Below are 25,385 nucleotides of genomic sequence, written 5' to 3'. Positions count from 1 at the left end.
TAATCATTTTATCAAAGAATATCATAACTAGCAATCAACCTAGTGCTATTGCTCCTTTCGTTCAAGAATCATTCAAGAAATTCAAATGTGCATCATTAGTCAAATGTGACATTGTGTCATTTACCAAAAAGCGTGGCAGTGATGAAGGTGTTGCAGCTGATCTACAGTAGGTAGGCCTATCTAGAGAGATCCAGCTGTCTCCTTACAGAGGCATACTCAGCAAATCATCACTCTCTCGAATGCACACTGGAGCACGCGTACACACGTACACACACACACACACACACACACACACACAACTGACCATAGAAAGAAGGGAATCGAGAAGCAGATACTGTTGGGTTTCTGATTTCAAACTGTTTTTAAACCAAACTGCTGTAAATTGCACGTTCCGGCGACAAAACCTTACCACCCACTCACACACCCACAGATAGAAGAACAAACACATAAACACAATTACAGACAGAATGGGCAGGAAAAATATTTTGCAAAAGATTTCTGACCCCTAAAACTATTCGAATAATCTGATTTATGACGACAAGTTTAGACCAGGTTGGTCAGTAAATGAACACTACATTTTATTGATATATTGTCACAATGAATTCATATTTTGCTAGTATATTCACAAAGGACATTTATATATCTGCGAAAACATTAAAGTCTATTTTCAGAGTCTTTTGTCAAACTGATTTAATCAATAGTGCTCTAGTGAGGTTCAATCCATGGTGTAAATCTTTAAGAGCATGCAAAAATAATTCACCGGGTGACATGACTGATGTGCCAGTCGGTCCAAACTGACCAGTGGTCTAATGGAGTGACTGTCACTGAAATTGATCAGCCTGGAAGATTTGTTTGTTGGTCAGTTTGATTGATTGAACAGTCATACCTTCACCAGCTCTTTCTGGGGCCAGATCTGAATGGGCTCCACCTGCTGTGGGGTCTGAGTTTGGATGCCATAGGTGTTGAGGAAGACCTGCAATCTGAAAGACACAAGCCGACAGAGATTATTACACATTAAAAACAACTCTATTAAAGGTGTGTGTAATTTCTGCACCATTAGTGGAATCAAAAAGGAACTGCAAAAATAACAACAAATAAAAGCCAACAGAAGATATATGCTATTATTATTTTTCTGGCTTGTTTTCTTGAGATCATAACCCGTGTTCTTCTACGCATTTGGAAACAATCATTCTATTGTAATTCCATTTGGTGCAATTGTTATATCGCCTTGTTTCAAAATGTCTGTTTCAAAACAAAGCACATTAATAGCGATTCTAGCAGAGGAAAAAATAATTTCTTATTACTACATTGTATTGCTTATGACTGGTTGAACATTTTATGGTCCTATGCCTTCCACAGACGATATAAATTTTTATCAATACATTTAGACCACTTAACTTAGTGATTGCTATCAGGATGTGAAAAGAATTTCAATTGGCATAACAAAAATGTGTTTGAACCAAATTACATACCCTGCCTTTAATGTGGTACTATGTCTAACATCTCGCTTAATATGAATCCTGTTCAAATCTTGTTCTTCAAACCTTATTCTGAATATGTATGATGTTATGATGTTACTAATAGATGATAGCAAATTTTGACCAATGTACTCAAACTCTTGATAATTTGTTACTTTTTTTAAAGTCAAACAGATAACGCTATCATGGATTTTTTTTGCAATTGGAGCAGACGAGAATGCAAAAATTACGTTTGTTGTAGATTTTTATAGTCACCACTATAAAAGTTTACCCAACTATAATGACTTTTGTAATTCTGAGAACCCTGGAAATGTGAAAAGGATCCATTTGGCCATTTAATCTTTGGTTATATAATATGATCTGTGACATAATTTCAAAGATTTTAATTGTCATATTTACATAGGCAACATACATCCTAATGCTGTTATGTAGGATTTGTAATCAAGCACTGAAGTCAAGTATCCATTAAGGTCCAAGGGCAACACAATCTTGCATGACACTATGATTATATAAATGAATGTTCTACATGCACTTCTTATGCTGTGGGGTTCAACGAAAATGTAAATATTTAAACAACATTATTCAAGATATGCAGGCAAGGTGAGGTGTTAAGTGGAACTTGCTGCTTTAAATGAAGGAACTGATGGTTGGGTTAGACAAGTAATCCTGATTAAGGTTTGCGGAGTGAATAAGGGGAGAGGTGGGTTAAGTGCTGGGGTGAACAATGTTAAATGAACTGCAGAGCAGGCCTGGCTGGGACCAGCTGGCCACACGACCTCTTTCACCTCCCCCTCTCACCAGAAAAGCTTTAAATGAGAGCGCTGATAGATGAAGGCTACAGAATAGCCCAATAATTAGTGTGCATGCATCAATTAGACCAGAGGATGAAAAGAGAGAGAGAGAGAGAGAGAGAGAGAGAAAGAGAGAGAGACATGAGAAATTGATTTACCTTTGACTTTCTGCTATCAGGGCCACATGAATGACCACATCGTTCTCAATGGGACCCTGCAGGAAACAAGCAAAGACGACGTATTAGAAAACTTTGGGTCTCAACGGAGAAGACTCAAAGGCAAGGGCAAATCCATCGCCTGTTAGTTCAGGAGTGAGTGACTTCACTAAAAATGAAGAAAAGAGAGAGAGACCTTAAAAGTGAAAGAAAAGTCAGAGCAGTTAGAGTATAACCGATGACTGGGTGGTGGGAGGGAATAGAGGAAAACAAGCTTCACTGAGAAAGAGAGAGAGAGAAGGAGAGACTGCGGATAAAGATGAGGGAGATGATGGTGGATCAGAGCCCTGATTCTTTATGCTAGCTCATTACAGTCGCTTGGGCTGGATGATGTAGTAATTTCGCTGAGATAATGAGCTGCTGATTGCTGAAGGTTTAGGTTGGGTCATATCAATCAGTAGCTAAAGCCCTCTGCCTACACACAGAGGACAGCCAGCCTCCATTTAAACCTTCCACTGCCACAACTCCTGAATGGCAAGAGCATCTTAGCAGCTAATTTGTCTTGTTTTCTCGAGATCACAACTTGGGGGCTTCTCTGTGTTTCAAAACAATCATTATTTCTGCCGTTCTGCTCGGTGCTATGGTCAAACAAATAATAACAGAGGTTTGCAGGCACTCCTCTTGGAAAAATGTATGGCACATATCCAACATCCTTTCAAACCTTCTGCTACAACTCCAAAAACTGTAATATCAACCAGCTAGTATGTAAATAACACACCTTCAAATGCGCTAGGATACGTCAAACGTCGATATAGACAGATCTATTAGTCTGAACGGAAGATGGTAATATATTTGAGGTGTAGGCTGTTTGTCTCGACTGTTGTTGTTTGCTTCCCCTGAAACGGGGGAGATAAGTGCTCGGTGAACAGGGCAAATCACAGCTTTGGGTTAAATTACATATTGGCACAGCCATTTTGTGGAGGCAGTGCAGTGAGTCATCACAAGGGCTGATCAACAGAGACTATTCATGCTAATTCTGCCCTGCGTGAGGGCTGCAGAGGAGCATGGTATTTTGTTCAGGTGGATGCCCTTGATGGTTGGGAAGTAAATGTCTGGGTATGTTGTTAATATGTGACAGGTGCAGAAGTATTCAAAAAGTGAAAAGGTGCCATGTAACTTCAGTAGTTTGCACTGCGCTATTGAAAAAACTTGGAGAGATATTAAATGGCAGGGTTAAAGTCGGTCATTTATGCACCAAAAATAATTGCAAAACAATCAACTGCAAAAGCATCAACATTAACATTTAAGCATTTGTCAGATGCATTTGTCTAAATGCTGGAATACGTTGCAGGGGTGAAAGTCAGGACAGAAAATCTGAACACTTTTCAGGCAACATCCACTTGGAGATTTTGAAAATGGTTACAGAGGAAAAACTGGGCTTCATGCACACTACTCAGGATCACACAATACCAGACGGTCAAGTTGTTAGAATACAACAAACTCCCAAAGAAACATGCGCCTTGTTGCTAGGAGACTCATGACATATGAAAACAATATGTGTTCTAAAATTGGCTCAAAATATCAAACATGTTTGAAATCCACAGAATGAATGGAATCATGGTCTGAAGTCGTGTGTTGCTATATGCTACATGGTTCTCTGTGAAATCTGTCAACTCTGACTGCCTAAAATCTGCATACTGGCTCTGACTTTCAGCAACTAGTGTTGACTCCTTCAGACTGCAAATCGAGGCAAAAATGTACGCAACAGTCATTTAGTGAATTCCCAGCCTTGACAATACATTTAGGATACGTGTTTTACCTGCAAACACTTCAGTTTAGGGACCAATTCTCACTATTAACTAGTTGCTTATTAGAATAGTATATTACTAGCATATTGGCTATTTATTAGAATTTTTGAAGCACATTTACATTTATTAATTTGGCAGATGTTTTTATACAAAGCGATTTACCATAAGTTGGCAATAAACACGAGAAGTGCCTGCTATACAAGGTTTCAGTCATCGTTCATTAGTAAAAGCTAGGACAGGAAGGGATAAGGATAAAAGAGAACAGAAAAAGTGAAGGCATAGGTTTTTATTTTTTATTTTATTGTATTCTACTTTTTTGTTATTTTATTTTAATTTGTTTTATTTGTTTTCTTTTTTTATGAGGAGGCAGTTAGATGCTCACAGAAGAGATGAGTTTTCGGTTGTTTCTTGAAGATTGTGAGAGATTTGGCTATCCTGATGGAGTTAGGTAGGTCATTCCACCAACAGGGTACGGTGAAAAAAAGTCCGGGAGAGTGATTTTGTGCCTCTCTGCAATGGGACCATATATTAATGCCTTATTCTTCATGACCATATTTTAAATCTCTTAATCCAACCCTAAACTTAACAAGTACCTTACTATTAATAAGCAGCAAATTAGTAGTTTATTGAGGCAAAAGTCGTAGTTAATAGTTATTTAATAGCGAGAATTGGTCCCCAAGCTAAAGTGTCAAACATGCAAGCTAGAGGAATCAATTTTTCCATTGTTTCTGTTGTTGATCACATTAGAAAATTATTTAAAATCAAACTTCAGCTTTGGTAAAATAAAAATGGAATAACATTTTTTTTTTTTTTACTTACAATTGAAATGTAATGGGCAAATGTTGAACATTTGTACATTGTAAGTCCACTGTCAGTGTGTATCTGTCAGTGCATTTCTTTGTTTTCTTTTATAATGTGAGGTTCTTTTATAAAGTGAGTACCAGCATACCTCATTAAACTGGAATAGAAGATAGCTTCTTTTTTTTTTTTGAGAAAAAAAACTTCCCATCTTGGATATGCACATCTTTTCTGACAGCAGTGTAATGGCTTTGTAGTTATGGAAGTTTTATTTGAAGTGGTGTGAATGATGGCAGTTGGTGGTGTACAAAACCCTGCAAGTACTACTAGTGGTGCTGGTGGGAGCCCTTCTGTACTCTGCATACTCCTGCAGTCTCTCTCTCCACACTGAAGCAGCAGACAATAAACTATGAGCAGCTCAATAGGACTGACAGTGATAGGAAATGCTCTTTATTAATGTCTCCGTTACCAATCAGTCAAATGATCTCTATTCTTAATGTGTCTCAAAGAGCCCCACCATGAGTCAAACAGTCAATATTTACCTCTAATGACAAATCTATCTTCCTCTAAGAACAATAATAAATTGAAGACAAAAAAAATGAACAAATGAGGCTAAAGGCTCTTGTGACGTTTAGCAGAATCATGCTGTATCTGCAAAGAAGCACAAATTAGTCCTCAAAAGTGTAAACATCTGAGGCATCGTACCATGATGGTTTCATATGTTAATACCGTGGTATTTTGATAATTAACACATCTATGTATAATTACCATATTTATATTCTATGGTATTAATGCTACTTTAACGTCAAATTATACTACGGTATTATGGTACAGACTGTAGTCAAGGTAGCACCATATTTAATTTTTGACGAATGAAAATGAGGCTGTGAGAGATAGAGGTACTTGGAGTACTGTTGTTTAACAACTAATCGATTGGTCAGCTGATGAAAATTTCTGAAAAATTCTTTCAGTAGACAAAAACTTTTTAAAGTTGTGAGTTGTGAAAATTACATGATCTCAGACCTTTATAAACTGCATGCCATTGTAAAGTCTAAGTCTATCCCTCACAGCCTTGTTTTCTTCTATGTTAAATCAATATGGCGTCTAACCTGATTAGGATGGTGATGGCAAGTAATTTTAATACGGGGGAGCATCTTTTCAACATTTGGAGCTTTCACAAATTCAAAGCACTCATACGTTGACAGGCTTAGACTCTAACAGTATCTAGGTTAAGACTGACTGCAGTGTAAGCTGCCCTGCGTGCTGAGGAAATTTCATATCTGATGTAAAAGAGCACTTGAAAAACCTCCCCTTCGGCAGCTAAGTGATGTTTTCACCGAGTCTGGAGCTACTGGGATTGAGATGGGATCACTAATGGCAAAACTCTACAGCTTGTCAGTGTATCACAAAGGTGTAAAAGTACAGACTAATGAAATGCTGTTACTGATGCCTCAGATGCAATATACCGTAATACAGAGATCACATTTCATGTTATTACAGTGTTTTCTTTTTCTGCAGACAGTAGGAACTACAAAACCACAAACTAAATGTAAAACAACATTCTACACAACACCAGTGTTGCTCATGTGGCAGCAATGAATTATGATGATGGCGCCGACGCTGATGGCTGCCTCCGTGGCGTGCTCCGCAGTTGTTTTTATGTTTTTGTTAGTTTGTCCTGTCTTTAGTTATATCCCTGCAATCAGTTTCACCAGAGACGAATTGCTGGACATTAGGAAGTACACACCACCCGATATTTCACCGGTTGTTCTATTTTGACAATCTCAAATAAGCCATTTTTACTGATTCCATTCTTCTAATAAATGATTGCAAACATAATTGAGCTGTGAAGATTCTAAGCTATTCTCTTTGATTCTATTCTCATTGCAAACACAATGTAACTGTAAAGATTCTATTCCAATCGGGCAGCCTGAAATAAGCTCCTTTTTCCTGAATCCATTTATGTGACAAATCAATGCAAACCTAATGGACTGTCTCTTGGAGATATGATGTGGATAAAAGAGATCTGGCAGATCCACATTCCCTTTGCAGTTTGTTCTTCAACTGCTCTTCTGCCAAAAGGCAAAAACATTAACTCATGTGAACTGCTGCTCTTTAAGATGTCTAAAGTTCCTTAAAGGATCAAAATTTGAAGAAGTGTCTTTGTCGATGCAGTGACTTCTCAATGTTAAACCCTACAGCTGGCAAGTTTGGAAGCTGTTCACATTTTAGATTTACACATTTCACTTTTGCACTGGTCGCAGATTTTGGACCCCAATGTATTTACAAAAAAACTCTTTCCAAAGTAGAATAGAAAAAGTGCTTATTTTTCAGCTCCATTCCACTTCTTATAATAGAGTGAAGGGGCTCCCTATGCAACAGTGCAAGTCTGGCCACAATCACCTTAAAGAAATTGAAAAGGTTGGGGATTGGACTTTTGAGAAGGTGGGAGTGTAATTGTGAACAAAGGCTTGCTGTGAATTCGATACACATCACCCCTCACTAGAAGGACCACCGATATATATTCGATCTAGTCGGCAATCCTTATGACAAAAAGAAGGGAAAAAAAATCAATTTATATTAAAGCGAGGCAGGTGAAAGCCTCAGGAGTCTGGTGCTTGTCAGTGGTGTTGTATGTGATGTAATTCCCATAAAGATGCAGTGTGTGGAGTGAGAGGAGATAAGGAGGCTGATTACTAATACCTGTTGAGCCGCTCCATGGGAAAGTCTTTGCCGAGCGGTTTCAGAAAAAGCCTAGGAGTGTGTTTTCAAGTCTCTGATAAAACACACAGTCACTAGAGTAATTTGAAAGAAGATGACTCCGAGCTAACCTTGACACTTTTTTTTTGTAATTTATTCCACAGGCTCCCTATCTAATAATCATCAAACATCACTAAAGCACAATAAAAAGGCTTTGGGTTCAGATGTACTTTCGTGTCTCACTGCATAAAGTAATTCTGTTTCTATATTTCACTTTATTAAAACCGACTGACATGTTCTTGGGGTCTTTTATTGGTTTTGGTCTCGAGGTCTAGCCTTGGTCTGGGTCTTGTGGGGGTCTGGTGTTAGTTTGGGTCTTAAAGGTTCTTTACCCATAAACCCTTAGTGTTTTCAGATTCTGATCTCAGTCTCATAATTCTGTACACACAGTACTTGCCAGTTGGCTACTAAACAATGCTTGAGCAACATTACATATTTAGAGGTGCAGTGAAATACACTCCAAACGTTACAGCATCAGAGTGACACCGGATTTGGACTCTCACACTATGAAGTCTGGAGTTATAATAACGGAGTGAGTGACACATAAGTGATATCTTGCCACATTCTTCATGTCTGCTGGCTGTCGGTGATAAACATACAACACATCTGTCACCACTCTGCAGACGTTTGAGAAATGACTTTCAGCTCCAACAACAAATATGTTTCCGCACAGCCATCAGCATCGAATCCCTCCGTTGCCTTGCCAAATGTATGGTCCTTTTCCTGCTCTCTCTTTAGTATTTTTAACCCATCATCGCTGTGAAGTGTTTTGTTTGTATCTCTCACCATGAAGGTGGACAATTGAGGTGCTTCAAAGCAGTGTGTGCATATGCATGTGTAGTGATGGCCATTGGAATTTTTCCATCAATCTTTTCAGGACTCACTGTTTACACACACACACATTGCATGCTTACATTTATAAAAGAGTAATTTCCACCAGGAAGAGCAACCTTAACAAGTACAAGGTGAATTAGTTCCCCCATCAAAGGAGAGATGTGAGCATGTGTGTAAATGTGTATCTACTTACTTCCAAGCAACATAGTAAGTGTGTGTGTATGCACCACGGTTTTGCAGCATTCAGAAATGAACAGAGAATGTCTTTTAAATGCAGTTCTTGAATTTGAATTGAGGTAGCCAATAGGATGCAGAATTACAATTCAAATTTGAATGAATGATAGACAGAACAATAGTATAACAGAAATAGATAGACAGACACAGACAGGATGATGGATCAATAGATACAATGATGGAATGTTAGAATGAATGACAGAACAAAAGAATGATAGAACAATAGATAGATACTGTAGATGAAAGTTTTGTTTTGTGATTTACACACCCTTGGACATCTGTGTTCATGTCACATGTCTTATGGCCACTTGATATCTCTTCACCACTCGGAGTGTGTTTATTTGTGGTGTGTTCTGGAAATCCCTCCGGGTGTTTATGAAGTGACTCAGCCCAGAGAAAAAGACATGCAGACAGGAGATTTCATGTGGAACGAGTTGCATCCAATCCCCATAGTCCTCTACTCAAACCCCGAACAATCACTTCCTAGAAGGCGTACCGCAGGAACATCCTGTGTTTTCACATTAAAAGGTACAGTCATTGAGCACAGCCAACAAAAACAATGGGGTCATGTTCTGTTGGAATACATTTGTATTAATGCATCAAATTAAATATGAATCAGAGAAATATAGCGTCTGCAAAGCTAAGTAACTGCAAAAAGGCCTCTTTCCCTAAGCTTGTGTATGTGAGAGAGGGAAGCATTTCAAAAGCTGTCCTCGGTGTTTAAAAGGCAAAAAGATGAGGCTGCTTCCTGCACCTTGACTGCTCAGCTGAACAATCGTTTCTAAATTTAAACTGAGCTCCATCTGTGCTTTGTTGAAACAGGGTACATCCATCAATCAGGAAAAAAAGGCCTGTCTAATCTCTGAGCAAGGACATGGTTCAAAATGAAGATATGCCTTCAAACTGAGGACAAAGTATGGGAGATGTTAGGAGGACAAGTGTAGGCTGAGAACAACCTATGCATAAGCACAAACTGGCAATAATATTTAATCAGCACAATCAGCAGTAGTGCACGAGTACTCGCATAAATATTGCACAATGATGCTCAAAGACAAGCCATAATTCATAAACAAACAAACTGACACTTCATATGGCTAAATTCCTCTATAAACAGACACATGAACACACCACACACACAAACAGCAGCCACAGCAACGTGCCCTTTAGTCAGCGCAGCCTTTGATGGAAAAGTGAAAAGACAAGCACGCCACGCATTACTGTGCAATATGCAGTGCCCTCCTTCAAAGCAGCAGGGCTCCTCCCAGTTTCCCATGCAGCGGTGCAACACTCATGAATAAAACAGCCGCCTGCCCCTCACTGCCAATGATTAAACAAACTTGGGCTCCCAAGCCAATATCACTCAAATTACAGCTACATCTCAACTAGGGCTGAAGTTATTCGGGATGATTTTGCAGGCAATATAGTAAAATTAAACCACAAGATGATTTGAATGTGCTTTTCTTTTAGCCTCAAGTTTCCTGAAGACTGTGTCATTAGACTGTTTTCACGGTATGAAGGTACGTTCCCTTGAGATGTCAAGTGCCTCGTCTTGAAAGCAGATGAGAGAAGGCAGCTTCAGTCAGGGGAGGAATGAAAGAACAGCTGTTACGCCAGACAATTCACAGATCACATAGTAGGGCAGGTATCGCATTTGCATTTTTGTTGCTTATGAAATAAATGCAATCAAAATACTGCTGCTTTTAATGAACAAGTGAATATGATGAGCAAGTAATCCAGAGTACCTAATATTTAATAATAGTATCCCCCCAGCATTTTTGAATCCATTTTCAGGCATTATTTCAGAGTGATAAATTAATACGATTAAGATTAGCAGACTGCATTGTCAGAGAACAGGGAGTGTTCTCTCATAATTCACAAAGATTAATATATCATAATTCATTCATTTTTGTTGGCTGAGGCTGTAACACTGTGCAATTTTTACTTTGAAATGTACTTTACCAGTCAAAAGTTTGTGGGTGTTTTTTAAGAAATCTCATATTCTTTTATGCTCAATGTTACTGGCTGACACCGTAAAATACTAAGATAAATTTGTGCAATATTTATTTTAAACTTCATGTATGTGAATCAGTTCCAACTATCTTATCCTGACATTTTTTTTAAATGAAGACTATTTCATATATTAAAATATGAAAAAAATATCCATATATCCATATAAGTGTAAGTATCCATATATCCATATATCCATTAAATAATTTTAAATCAATTATGCTGCTTCATGTTGCAAACTGGTATTTGTTGTAACTGAATTTTAATTTATTATTATAATCCTATTCAGACTTGGTTTTGTGCAAATCCACTTTGCTATTCTCTTAGTTGTTTACCTATAGTGGCTAGTGAATCGGAAAGCTCGCACATTCAAAAAAATTGTTTATTTCCGTGCTAAAAAATAGGATGGATATTTAAGTAAATATATCTGCTTTTTACTAATAAACTGCTGTTTATTATACTGCGTGGATATATATAAAATAATATTTAAACATGACTCATGCATGCAATAATGAAGCTCGCTCAGCACTAATCTCAACCTCTTTGTTAGCTTTTATTGCACGCATGAGTCACCATGCTCGCTACAATAGAAGTGTCACATCTAGAGGTTCTTGACAGGAAGTGACATTTCTGATAGCTCCCCACATCCTTGCATGCTTGTATAAAAACTACATTTGGTAGCTAGCACTATATTATGTATAAAGTCTACGATAGACACTCCATTGTAACAAGATGCACAAGCAGCTCCTAACAACTACAGGCACATGAAATCTCAAATCTAACAGACATGGAACAAAAACCAGTAAGGTATTTAGAGAACAGGACTGAGACCACAGATTCACATTTAAACAGTAAAATTACAAATCTTAATTAATGATAGTTCATACACTACCATTCAAAAGGTTAGGTTTTTTAAAGAATTAAAAAAAAAACAAAAAAAACAACAACAACCTGTTAATATAGTTTAATAGAATGTTAATCTATTGTAAAATATAATTTGATGCAAAGCTGAATTTTCAGCAGCCATTAGTCCAATGATTTCTACAGAAATCATTCTAATATTCTGATTTAGTGCTCATGAAATATTTATTACTATTATCAATGTTGAAAACAGTTGTACTTCATAAGATGTTTATGGAAACCATGACACGCTTGAAGACTCTTCGATAAATACAAAGTTCAAGAGAACAGAATTAATTTGAAATAGAAATCATCTATTATTATAAATCTCTTTACTGTCACTTTTGCTAAATTTGATATCCATGCTGAATAAAAGTTACGAAACTTTTGAATGGCAGTGCATACTCAAATAATTATCTCCAGTTCTAGCAGCAGGGTTGTGTGTTAATAAAGTTTTAATTTCATGATTTTACTAGTCAGGCTACAGTGATGAAAAAGTTATCTATTTGAATTTCCAGGGCTCTGACACAATTCAAACACTGTAATGAGCAGATGCTGTATTAAAGTGATACTGCAGACTCTCTATAGGGATATGAGGAAGCTCTGTGCTAGCTATGAAACAGCAGGTGTCCGTAGGTTTTTCTTATCAAGAGCAGTGTGGTCTGTCTCAGCAATAACAGATCCGCTAGGAATGACAAGTCAGTTGTAAGGGATTGATACAGAGATGTATCAGGGCTTCTGCTAAAGCCTGCAACAAATTATGCATGAGGCTCTGAGAGAGATTAAACACACAGACCATTCACATGTGTGTTTACAGGATCATTTTAGTATTCGTGTAGTTGCCTACACGAGAGACGTGATGCAGCTGACCTGATTGGAGTACCGCATGCTGACGTTCCTCTGATCCTGTTGTGGCACATAGCGATGGATGGGGTCGATGTCTTTTGGGCTGATCAAACCATCCACTGAACAGCAAACACAGAACAAAATTACTGTTCGGTTCACACAAGCTTTAAACAAAATCTCTGAATTGTTAACCCAGACAAGGCTTTCGATTTGAAAAAGCCCTTTCCACAGAATACCAATGTCTCTGCTGGTCTAGATTTTACTGCAGTGCATACACATGAATCATTGTCTACAATATGAATCATTCTGGGTGTGCAGCTTGGTAATAACATTGCTGAAAAACAATATTTTGTGGGGAAAATCATGTTAATACTTAATACGAATAGTTATTAGACTTAGAATTTGGTATTAGCTGAAAATCAAACTTAATGTGGCATGATCAGTCAAAAGATACAGCGGAGGAGAAGATTAATGAATAATGACTTCCATTTTCTATCTGTTCCTCATGAAAATGGCTTCAGAAGACTTGGAAAAATAGAGCACAAGTCACAAGGATTGCTTTTATTTAGTTTTCTTGTCCTTTTTGAAAGCACCAGCCCCCACATTCACGGTTTAAAAAAAATATAATAATAATAAAAAAAAGGAGTAGTTTGAAAAATATCACCTTTAGGACTCCAAAGAAAAAAGAAAATCTATCCGTTTGAAAGGAAGTGAAGGTGACTAAATAATGATAACAATTTATCACACAATCATACAATGATTTATAAAACACATTTGTTGACCTCCATTAACACGATCTCATTATTTAGTTTAGTTTATAAACCATTGCGTCGACTGCTTTCAGTGAGACTGCAGTGGCTCTGGGTCTCTTTCCTTTTGAGAAATGTGAGCAAATGGCAAAAAAGCCACTGCATGAATAAATAAAAGAACATCTATGTAAACTCTTTTACTGTGTGTCGGTGAAATAGTCCTGACCCCTGGGCTCTGGATGGATCTGAAACTCACCCAGCAGCTTAGCGATGTTATAGAGGGCCTGTCCCCAGAGAAACAGCGTCCCATCACGCCCTGAGCTGCTGGGGAAGCGCTTCTGGCTGCCATGATTCTTCTGTTCAGCCTCTACAAAGTCTGCCGGCACATAGTAATACTTGGGAATAACAGCGTGGCCTGTGGAAAATCAAATTAGACCAAATTTAGTACCAGAGTGTCTTGTGTATGTACATGAGACGGTTCTGTGGTGTGTTGTTGGATGCTGCTAGTGACTACACTGTCCCAGCCGTGCTAAAATAATATACACCATAGTTCAAAAGTATGGGGTCAGTACGATTTGTTTTGTTTTTTTGACAGAAATGAAAACTTTTATTCAGCAATGATGAACTGGATTGATCAAATGTTACAGTAAGGATGTTTACATTTAAATAAATGCTGTTTTACCAATTATTAAACCAATTATTAAGCAGCACAATGTTTCTTGAGCACCAAATCAGCATATTAGAATGATTTCTGAAGAATCATGTGACACTGAAAACAGAAGTAATGGCTGCTGAAAATCCAGCTTTGCCATCACAGGAATATATAGCATTTTAAAATATATTCAATTGGAAAAGTGTTATTTTAAACTACAATAATATTTCACAATATTACTGATTTTACTGCATTTGTGTAGCCTTGGTAAGCATTCTTTCAAAAAAATTTGAAACAGCATAGTATAGTAACTGGTATGGCACTTTCAGAGCTATTTTTGTTTGCAAAAGAATAAATAAATGAACTAATTGGTCAAATTTAGTTTGGAATTTAAAGCAGCTGACACTCGCTTGTGTGAACGTTACTGCTATTCATGTTGTTGGATGTCAGTGCTGTAATTTAGATACTGCCAGTGAATATGTATTTATTAAATATGTAAAAATGAAGAGATAAAAAACCTTGCAGTAAAAGCAGCAATCAGGCTGTCAGCAGAATCCAGCCTAGCCCCAAATTCACCTTTTCTCTATATCAACCATAATTTAGTCAACTAAACCGAGCACTCATCTGTATTGGTGAGGCTCACTGGAAGCAAATGAAAAGAGCCGAAATGTTATTAAGTTGCTTGTTGTTATACTTCTAAAGAGTTGTGGTCTGAAAGACCGTCAGACTGCATGTTTTGTCTGTCTGTGGGGAATCGCCGAGTTCTGGTCTGTTTAAATAATGAGCATCTCCTCTGTTGTGCACTTGACTGAGACACGTCTGAGAAACTCACGCAGCCCGGGAGATATGAATACGAAAGGACCACTCTAATAAAGAGTAATGGGAAAATAACAGTCATTGGCAGGGGCTGGAGGACACTGGCTGGCAAGCAGAATCTATCACAATGTGACAAGCTTTGGCAGTTTGTCCAAAAAGATGTGTGTATGCATGTGTGTGTCCGCAAGTTACCCTCAAAGGACTGGAAGATGACAGCTTCTAGCAGTTCCTGGTACTCTTTGACTTGGGCAGGATTTCCCCTAAACACACCTGAACAAAAGGTCAACAAAAGGGAAATTATAGAACACTATATCCCCATCACAGCTCAGAGATGGGAGATTTAAAAAAGTGGCCCTGAGTTGCAAGCTCAGCATATGCAACACTGTCAAAAGGGTATGCATTTTGTACAGAAAACAAAATGCTAATTGCTACAGTAAAACTTTTTGTTAGCACATACAGTGAAAAATTGTAAATGGTTTAACATTGCATAATTTTGTGAAATACTGTCAAATTCTGGGTTTTTGCAAGTAAAAACTATGAATTACAGTAAAATGTATTGTTAAAAAACAATAAAAGGTAATTCCCATAAGTACAGTGGTGGCCAAAATTATTAGAACACTAGTTTTTTCACCAGCTAAAAATGGTTTTAAATCAGTTATTTCTATCTTTTGCCGTCTTTTATTTTGCTTTTCTATCAGATCTCTGTGTGAAGAACTGGCTGTTGTCAGACTCCTTGTGCAAACAAAAATCTCACTGGATTAATACAATTAATGGCAAAATGAATGTTTGGAAAAGTAAACTGATATTTCCTACTGACACACTACAGCAAAAGATAGAAACAACTGACTTAAAACCATATTTAGCTGGTGAAAATACTAGTGTTCTAATCATTTTGGCCACCACTGTATATTTTATATAAATAGTTTTGTTGTGTCTTATTTTTGCATATTATTTTGGTGGTTAATGGTAAATTTTTGGTAAAAAGCTGATTTTGGCACTTCAAGTAAACTGGTAAATTAAAACCACATTACTTAATGAACTATACATTTATAAGCCGCAAAATATATAGGCACCAATATGCAATTTCTGGCAAAAACAGCTGCCATTTTTTACTGTAAATTAAACAGAATACAGTGTTTTTACAGTGAAATACATACGTAGTGCTATTATGTGCATAAAATTATATATTATATTATATTATATTCATGAATCTTACCATCAATCATCATATAGATGAAAAATAGAGGAAACTCGCACTCGATCCCGTCAAAGAGCTGAAAAACATCACAGGGCAGAGAATAAGGAACCGTGTACATGAGAAGTCATTATACAAACATCATGTAATGATTCCGCAACATCATTACTGTTCAAGTGTGTTATTATTTACCGAACAAGGAAAAGATATGTATGAATCCCTCAGTCTACCTGTGTGATTTGCAATACGGTTGTTAGAATGAAATGAGCAACAAAAAAAAACGACATGTTCAAATGGTTAGTACATTTTCAGTGCCACACAACTTGTACTTTGATTGACTTACAGCATTATGTTGCCTGCAGCAAAATGCACGTACATAAAATGGAAGCCCTTCAAATCATTGAGAGGAAATGCCAGATAACCTCTGTTTTCCAGTTACGACAGTTCAGGAAAGCAGAAAACAATTATGTTGAAGTAAAGTATAGCAGTCAAGCAGAAACTCCATTAAAAAGCCGTAGTGCTCCGTCTCTCTTTCCCTAGAGCTGGGCCATGAATCACTTGGCTTTGAAATTAAAATCAACTCAGATGTAGAGATGGTTTGTGAGTGTGAAAAAGCAATGATTAATTCAAATGATGCGAGTGCCGCTTGTTTTATCACATTCATTTAAAAGTATAAGTCAACATTTAAGTGCCTACAGATGCTCTGGGAAAACAGACAGCATTTCTTCTCAAACAGGAACTTGAAATTAGGGCTACATGTGCACATGTGTGGGCATATTGAGTTTACTAAGGGAGTAATCCATCAGAGACATTTGTACCAATATCTAACCAAATAAACAGAGATTAACACAAACTATTTTTTGTGTGGGCCTGTTTGTGCTCACGGTGAATTCTGATCTGACGTTTATTGCACACAATCAGACCACATTTAGCAACTCGCTTTCCAAGCTGCAATTAAAACTTACGAAGCTTATAAGCTCATGCATTCACAATATTCATGGCATGAAACGTTCGTAATACAATTCTGTGATCCTCTTTTCATCGCTGCCAATTATATGACAACCTCAATTCAAATGATCTGTCTTCAGAAAAAATAAATCTTGTGAGCTGCTTAAGAGGTACAAAATCTAAAGCGAACTTTGATGGCTGACAGGAAACAAAATGTCTTTCAACCTTTCCCAAATGTAATTAAGACTTCTCTATCTCCGCTAGCAATCTTGGAAGACAATCGCCGTGGCATTAGGAGATAAGAGCGAGAGATTAGGATGTAATGAAATAAAGGCTGTTAATTGGACTGGTCTCGCATCATTGGCATATTGCACATAAACTGTTTCAGGACAAAAATAGGGGTAATCGTATAGCCAACTTCTAAAACGGAGGAAATAACTAAATTAATCTACTCTCTAACAAACAGCGAAAAATTATTTAATTCAAAGGACCATTTTTCCAGACTATAAGTGGTTTCTTAACACCAGTTGCACCAACAGGCTTACATTAAACCCTGAAAGACTAAAAATAAAATACACTGTTTGTTCTTTTTTTCTCCTCAATATCAGTTTCTATAACCACCCAGAGAAAAGAGAGAGAGAGACAGAGATGTGTAGTCAGAGAGGAGAGTGATATGGAGGCAGACATATTAAATAAATGTCTCCTGGGCGGAAAAGAGCAGATATTGAGGCCTACTCACAGTAAACAGAAGGAGTCTCAAGGGTCTTTGGCTTCACTTACCACAATTACTTAGTGAGACTATATCATTCACCAGAGGACATTCAGTCACTATGAGACATTCAGGCTTGAAATCCTCTGCCATCGTAACTTGGTTATGGGTTCAACAGAATGGAAACTCTAACCACGCAGAAGAGCTTGTATTTGTCTGAGCATGACAGGCTGATAACACGAAGATATCAAGAACATAATTCATAATACAATGAAATATACAATACAATACAAAAAATAAAAAACAAAATAATATTACATGGACTGTTTTCTGCCTATGAGAAAAAACGATATCGCGCCAACAAAAAATAGTGTCTGTAACATGGTACCAGCCCTGTCCAGTTTGTTTTAAAGCGGTTTTGAACACTTCACAGCTGTCCAGGCTGGGAGATCATCAGCTAAGTCCAGGAAACCTGAGACTACTTCCATCCACTATTCTACCTAAAAGCACAACACCATTCAAAAGTTTGAGGACTGTAAGGTTTGACCCAATAGTTCTAAAATAGGGGGTTGCACTTACACTTAAAAACGGTTAAATGTCTCTTCTTGCCAAGGCTATCTTTATCAAAAATAAGTAAAAACAGTCATATTAAAGCTGAATTTTCAGCAGCCTTTACGCCAGTCTTAAGCGCCACATGATCCTTCCGAAATAATTCAAATATGTTGTAAGAAATATAAGAAGCATTTCTTATTGCTGAAAACAGCCGCTTAATATTTTTGTGAAAACCATGATACATTTCAAAGGGATTATTTTATAAACAGAAAGTTAAACTGAACAGTACTTATAATAAATAATATTAAATTAATATTAATTATACTAAATACATAAATAACAATGTAAATGTTTAATATACCCTTGCTGAATAAAAGTATTAATTTAATTCAATTTTTAAAACAAAAATACTGACCCCAAACTATTGATTGATAGTGTGCATAAAGGAATAGCTTGGTACTGCCACAGTATCAAAAAAACACATGATGTCTAAAACACGTTGGTACTAATGTGTCAAAGGGATAGTTCACCCAGAAATTAAAATTCTGTCATTAATTACTCACCCTCATGTCGTTCCAAACCCGTAAGACCTTCGTTCATCTTCGGAATACAAATTGAGATATTTTTGATGAAATCTGAGAGCTTTCTGATCCTCCATAGACAGCAATGCAACTGAACCCTCCCCAGGCCCAGAAACATAGTAAGGACATCATTAAAATACTCTATGTGACATCAGTGGTTCAACTGTAACGGATGCTCACGCGGAAGAGAAGAATTGTTAAATAAAATCGTTATTTTTGTTTTCTTTGCGCACAAAAAGTATTCTCGTTGAATCACTGATGTCACATGAGGATCTTTTGTACAGCGTAGTTCTAGAAACTTAGTTATACGCAGAGATGAAATTTTCTATGACAACTTGCTGTGATACATATCATCGAGGCTGAGAAAAGAACACAACACTGCAGACAGTATTATATATTATTATAGCGGATTTCCATGCTAATATGTTACATTGCTTTTTAAAAATGCCAGGTAGCCGGTGTTTTGTATGCGTTTGGCCAATCAGTGTATACTTATGTCACTGATAGATCCTATAAAACTGTTTTAGACCCTACTCTGAAGTAGGACCTAATTTAGTTCCTCCAAATGGAGTTCCTAGAACTAAAACCATTCCTAGTTCCTGCGGTGCAAACACACCAAAAAGCGGGGTACTTCTGCCAATAGTTCTATTTCCGGTGCGAAAGCCCCTACGGCCTATTTTAACGATGTCTTTAGTACCTTTCTGGGCCTTGAACGTGTCAGTTGCGTTGCTGTCTATGCAGGTTCAGAGAGCTCTCTGATTCCATCAAAAATATCTTAATTTGTGTTCTAACAATGAACAAAGGTCTTTCGGATTTGGAACGACATGAGCGTGAGTAATTAATGACAGACTTTTAATTTTTGGATGAGCTATCCCTTTAAGGTTGGATGAAGTAATCAGGTAGATGTATTGATGGAGCATTTGGCCCTACTAAGAGCCCTTTTCTTCTTTTACTTCTCATTCCCCTCTACTTGTGGGCTTGTTTATTGTGGGAGGTCATCTGCGGCAGCTGATGTGATGATTTGCTGCAGGTTAAATCTCCCCCTTCCAGATTTCAGAGTCAGACGCAGCATGTTCCCAGGCTAATTCTGGAGTTAATATCCTCACAGTTCAACCCAATCAAATGGGATTTACCCACAGCCCTCGCATTCTCCTGAGAGATAGATAAATAAGCAAATCTGCAACAGATTAAAAGATGAGTATACAAATGCCTGAATGCCATTTGTTAGATCTGTCGCTAACCTTTATAGCAAAATCTCTCTTTCTGAAATAAAAGGGCTAAACCTGAGGCTAGTCATAACTCATCCTAAATATGGGGAAAAGGCTCTTTTCATTTTCACTGAATTTCTTTTTCCCCACCTTCTTTCATTTCAGCTATTATGCTAACCACACTCACCTTCATCTCGGCAGGTTTGTAGTGCCTGCGGTTCTTGTCCTCATTGGCTGTTCTATAGCCGTCCCGTAAGAAGCGCTTGAAACCGTACTTGCCCTTCAGCTTGCGGACTATCTTGTCCAGAGTCTGGGAATATAGAGCATCATCATCCACGGCGAACGCTGGGTAGCTGATGCAGGGCAAGAGGGCCGAATCTGTGTTCTACATGACAGGAGCACTTGCATAAGAAATAGACATTGAGTGACTCACTGCTCTTCTATTGAATTTGCTTTCCATCAGGAAATATCGATGTAACCCAGGGTTAAGTGACCACGCTCTTCCTGAGAATGGACTATTTTTCTACATTAGCCTCTGCAGTTTTAATAACACATTAGTCAGACTCATGAAGAGGCTCTCATACATGCGATACATAAGCCTATACTTCAAGCCACTGAATCAAACAACCTCACTCAACTTTCAAAGGAAGAATACAATTTCATTTGGCTTAATCATGATAATTTACCTGTTCTGGCAGAGATTACTTTGTTCTCGGTTACACTTTACTTGAAGGGGTGTGCATAAGACTGACATGGTCATTCGCTCAGTTATGTAATTTTTAATGCAAAGATGACATTGTTTGAGATGTCTTTGTTATGGGCTATGGTTAGGGGTAAGGGTAGGGGTAGGGTTAGGTCAAATAATGTCATATTTGCATTAAAAATGACATAACTGAGCAAATGACACTTAATGACAGTTGTCATAAACATGCATAAAACCTCCTTCATATTCATGACATGTGTCATGTCATGATTATGAAGGTGTCATGTCAGTCTTATGCACACCCCTTCAAGTAAAGTGTTACCTTGTTCTCCATTAAATTCAGCACAAAGAAGAATGGGAATTATACATTGTTAATGGACGTTGTGAAGGACGGAAAGGACACTCTGTAAGTTGACAAATCCAGGGCATCAGATTTCATACATTTTTCTACAGATTATAGAGGTCATATCCCAAGAAATTAAATTTTTCGTGAAATAAAGAGTTTGATATGCTATGAAAACAGTTTCAAAAATGTATTTCATACTGAAACTAGTTCATATGCCGAGTTATGAAAACTTTTGGATTTCTGATGTCAGAAAAAGCAAACATATTAAAGCATACCTCTCTCTCTCAAAACACCCTCTCCATCAACCCTCCCCACTTCAGAAGATTGGGATGCTCCCCACATCCATTCCCCTTTAGAATAATAACCAACTTCCTCAATGTCTGATCAATAACTAAGCAATAAATTGTAAAATGAATTTCTATCATTTCTAATCAAGTACCCATAAAAAGAGAGATCTTAGTCAAAGGAATAGCTAAGAGAAATGGCTAAGGATTGTTACTCATTTCATATGCAAGGGGAACATATACATTGACAGGCACAGTACTACAATTCAAAGGTGGATAATGGTCATGGAAAGCTAAATTAAGAATGTTTTTCATGCAAAAAGCCTAGACTAACATTACTGTATAAGTGGACCTCAGGGGGGAAAAATGCTTTAAAAAGCATGATATGACCCTTTTAATAATGGATTAGCAGTTTGTATATGCATAGTAGGCAAAATAACTCACATGGGAACGAGACTCCCTCGGCAGGAGAGAGCACATAGTCTGTCTGTTCCTGTTATGAGCATCCAGATCCACAAAAATGACTGACCAGGAGCATCCCTGCAGGGCAGAGGTAAACAAACATCACAAATCAAACATTATAATGGTCATCTTGACACCTCCTCTTGATGGGTGGAATTCAACAGTGTCTGTTACAGGTGATAGTGGGTCTACACACACACTTTCATAAAGTCAGTTAGATAATATAAGATTTGCTTAAAAGCTCCATATTAGAAATGTAAAGGCCAGTCCTGCACAGGGTCTCCTAAAATCAAATCCACCCTCCTTTCCACAAAACCACACAATCATGCTCTGATGCAGCATTTGCTAAAAAAAAGAAAAAAAAAGTCAGATTTCAGTGATTACTTTGGGCTTGTGGTGTGTCACAAAACAACCGTTCCACATCATTTCCTGAAAAAACCTTGAAACCACAAACCTCACCATCCCCAAATGAGATTCACAATTTAAACTCAGCTCGGAGGCATACTCTACACCAGCCTAGACAGCGACTGCCACACACGTTTAATAACAAAAACGTCAACACACACATATATATAGGCTATACACACACACACACACACACCTATATATGCATATGACCTCTAATAATGCATCAGCAGTTTGTATATATATAGCATAGGAACATAATATATAAAATAATGTAAATAACATTATATATATAAAATCTATAGAACCTAAACTATCTTGATGCTTTTTATAAAAAAAAATGCATGTTTTATTTATTATATAAAAGCAGCTAACACATTTTAAGTGTATCACATGGCTAGTGTTAAAAAAAAACAAAGCACACTTTTAGCAGCTTTTTTGTTTATTTTTTCAAGTAACCACAGTGAGTGGCAGCTTCTTAGCCATCAAGGGCTATCCAACCAGAACAAACTATTGCTTCTGTTTTCTCTGCATTCCCCTCACACCTTCATTTAAACTGAGCACTTTCCAATTTCACCGCTTCTGTGTGCGTAGACCCGATTATACAACAAGCACCATTTTGTGGCTCATCTAGAGAAGCTCACAAAAAAACGAAATGCTTATACGAGCTTCTGAACCAACAATTTACATTCTGAGAGGGATTGTAATGTAAATGACTTTGAAGAGTGTGAGAATGGGAGGCGTGTCAGTGATATGTAGACTCCAGCTAAATGGGCCATCATCTACTGACTGAGATAAGAGCTGACTTTAGCTAACCGTGAACATCTGCCACTAAAACAATGTCAATCTAAGTCTGAAAGTAAGTCTATATATATATATATATATATATATATATATATATATATACAGTTGTGCTCATAAGTTTACATACCCCTTGCAGAATGTGCAAAATGTTTATAATTGAAACAAAATAAGAGGGATCATGAAAATGGCATGTTATTTTTTATGTAGTACTGTCCTGAATAAGCTATTTCACATAACAGATGTTTACATATACACCACGAGACAAAATAATAACTGAATTTGTAAAAATGACCCCATTCAAAAGTTTACACACCTGAATCTTAATACTGCGTGTCATTTCCTGGATGATTCACGACTGTTTTTATATTTTTTGATAGTTGTTCATGAGTCCTGAGCAGTTCAACTGCCTGCTGTTCTTCAGAAAAATCCTCAGGCTCCTGCACATTCTTTGGTTTTCCAGCATCTTCTGCATGTTTGAAACCTTTCCAACATTGACTGTATGATTTTGAAATCCATCTTTTAACACTGAGGGCAATTGAGGGACTCATACACAACTATTACAAAAAGTGAAAACATGTACTGATGCTCAAGAAGGCCACACAATGCATTAAGAGACGGGGGGTGTCAACTTTTTAAAGGGGTCATATGATGCGATTTCAATTTTTCCTTTCTCTTTGGAGTGTTACAAGTTCTTGGTGCATAAAGAAGATCTGTAAAGTTGCAAAGACTAAAGTCTCAAATCCAAAGAGATATTCTTTATAAAAGTTAAGAGTCAGCCACACCTACCTAAAATGGCTCGTTCTAACACGCCCCCACATACCTACGTCACTATCTGGGAAGATTTGCATAACACCGCCCAAATGTTCACGCAAAGAAAGAAGGCGTAACTTTTATTCTCGCTGTAGTATTGTTGTTGCCGCCGCCGCCATGTCGTGAAGGCGCTGTGTGCTTTGTTGTGAAAGCGAAACTACTTTGTTTGGACTTCCAAAAGAGTATGATAGCTGATACTTGCTGGTCGCTGAGGAAATATTTCAACTTCGAGCTGTCAATCGCCGGATCGGCTTTCACCGTGGACGAAGCGGAGTCCAGCCCGGGGTCGTCACATGTGGTTGCCGCAGGCATCACAATATGGTAAGGGACGTAACATTTCCGTCACACGCTTGAGGAATTCGGCCAATCACAACGCACTGGATAGCTGGCGTCATAAATATTCCCCTTTTTAGAGCTAATAAATAATAATAAACGTTACAATAGTTAAACAAAATGAAAAGAATTTACACATCATCATCCTGTTCAAAAGTTTACATCCCCAGCTCTTAATGCATTGTGCTGCCTTCTTGAGCATCAGTAAATGTTTTCACCTTTTGTAATAGTTGTGTATGAGTCCCTCAATTGTCCTCAGTGTGAAAATATGGATTTCAAAATCATACAGTCACTTTTAGAAAGGGTTCAAACATGCAGAAGATGCTGGAAACCAAAGAATGTGCAGGAGCTGGAGGATTTTTCTGAAGAACAGCAGGCAGTTGAACTGCTCAGGACAAACAAGGGACTCATGAACAACTATCACAAAATATAAAAACAGTTGTGAATCATCCAGGAAATGACACATAGTATTAAGATACTTTTGAATGGGGTCATTTTTATAAATTCAGTTATTATTTTGTCTTGTGGAGTATATGTAAACATCTGTTATGTGAAATGGCTTATTCAGGACAGTACTAAATAAAACATAACATGCAATTTTCATGATCTTATTTTGTTTCGATAATTAACATTTTGCACATTCTGCAAGGGGTATGTAAACGTATGAGCACAAATGTATATATATATGAATATTGGTTGAGTAGACTTTCAATGGATGGATAAAATATATATATTTTTTATATTTTATATAATATTTTAATATAAATTAAAGTGGGTCCGTTTAAAAACCAACTTCATGGTGCTGTTTTAGTATGCTGTGTAACATTTAACAATGCGAAAGACAGAATGCTGTATAGATAAACGAGTCGGTAGTTGGATGACTAGTTGACAAGTTGACCATTCGACCTAGCCCTAAATCTAAATCCATGAGAATCTGTACAATGGTTTCAAAATGATGGGCCTTTAATTAAAAATCTGAAAGCTGAGCAATATGTAGCTCAACATATGGCATGAAAGATCTACCTGCTTTTATCCTGTTATAACCGTGCTCTGACAGCTCCTGTTCCAAAGAAACACATGAAAGCGCCAGCTCTGCCGTCCATGCTGAGAGTTAGTTGAGGAAATGGAGCATGAGAGCCATCATAAATAACATAACCCATGTGATGACACAGCACGCCTTCCATCCAACTGAGAGACACATGGCAAAGCCAGCCATT

General features: G+C 37.4%; 1 protein-coding gene across 2 annotated transcripts in view; it reads right to left on the bottom strand.

The window, feature by feature from the left end:
- Positions 1-25,385, bottom strand: part of LOC107591034 (phosphorylase b kinase regulatory subunit beta-like) — a 78,306-nt gene that overhangs the window by 19,096 nt on the left and 33,825 nt on the right. For both annotated transcript variants that reach the window (XM_016280038.1, XM_016280037.1), the window contains exons 9-16: positions 21,799-21,894; positions 20,209-20,406; positions 16,045-16,102; positions 15,021-15,098; positions 13,617-13,775; positions 12,636-12,730; positions 2,428-2,483; positions 887-980 (exon numbers count right to left, since the gene is read on the bottom strand). In XM_016280038.1, the coding sequence (XP_016135524.1) occupies positions 887-980; positions 2,428-2,483; positions 12,636-12,730; positions 13,617-13,775; positions 15,021-15,098; positions 16,045-16,102; positions 20,209-20,406; positions 21,799-21,894 (834 nt within the window). The remainder of the gene's footprint in view (positions 1-886; positions 981-2,427; positions 2,484-12,635; positions 12,731-13,616; positions 13,776-15,020; positions 15,099-16,044; positions 16,103-20,208; positions 20,407-21,798; positions 21,895-25,385) is intronic.

This window comes from Sinocyclocheilus grahami, unplaced genomic scaffold (assembly GCF_001515645.1).
Source record: "Sinocyclocheilus grahami isolate Dianchi unplaced genomic scaffold, SAMN03320097.WGS_v1.1 scaffold136.1, whole genome shotgun sequence".
NCBI lineage: Eukaryota > Metazoa > Chordata > Actinopteri > Cypriniformes > Cyprinidae > Sinocyclocheilus > Sinocyclocheilus grahami.
Note: the sequence above shows the minus strand (reverse complement) of the source record. Positions and strands in the feature narration are given on the sequence as shown.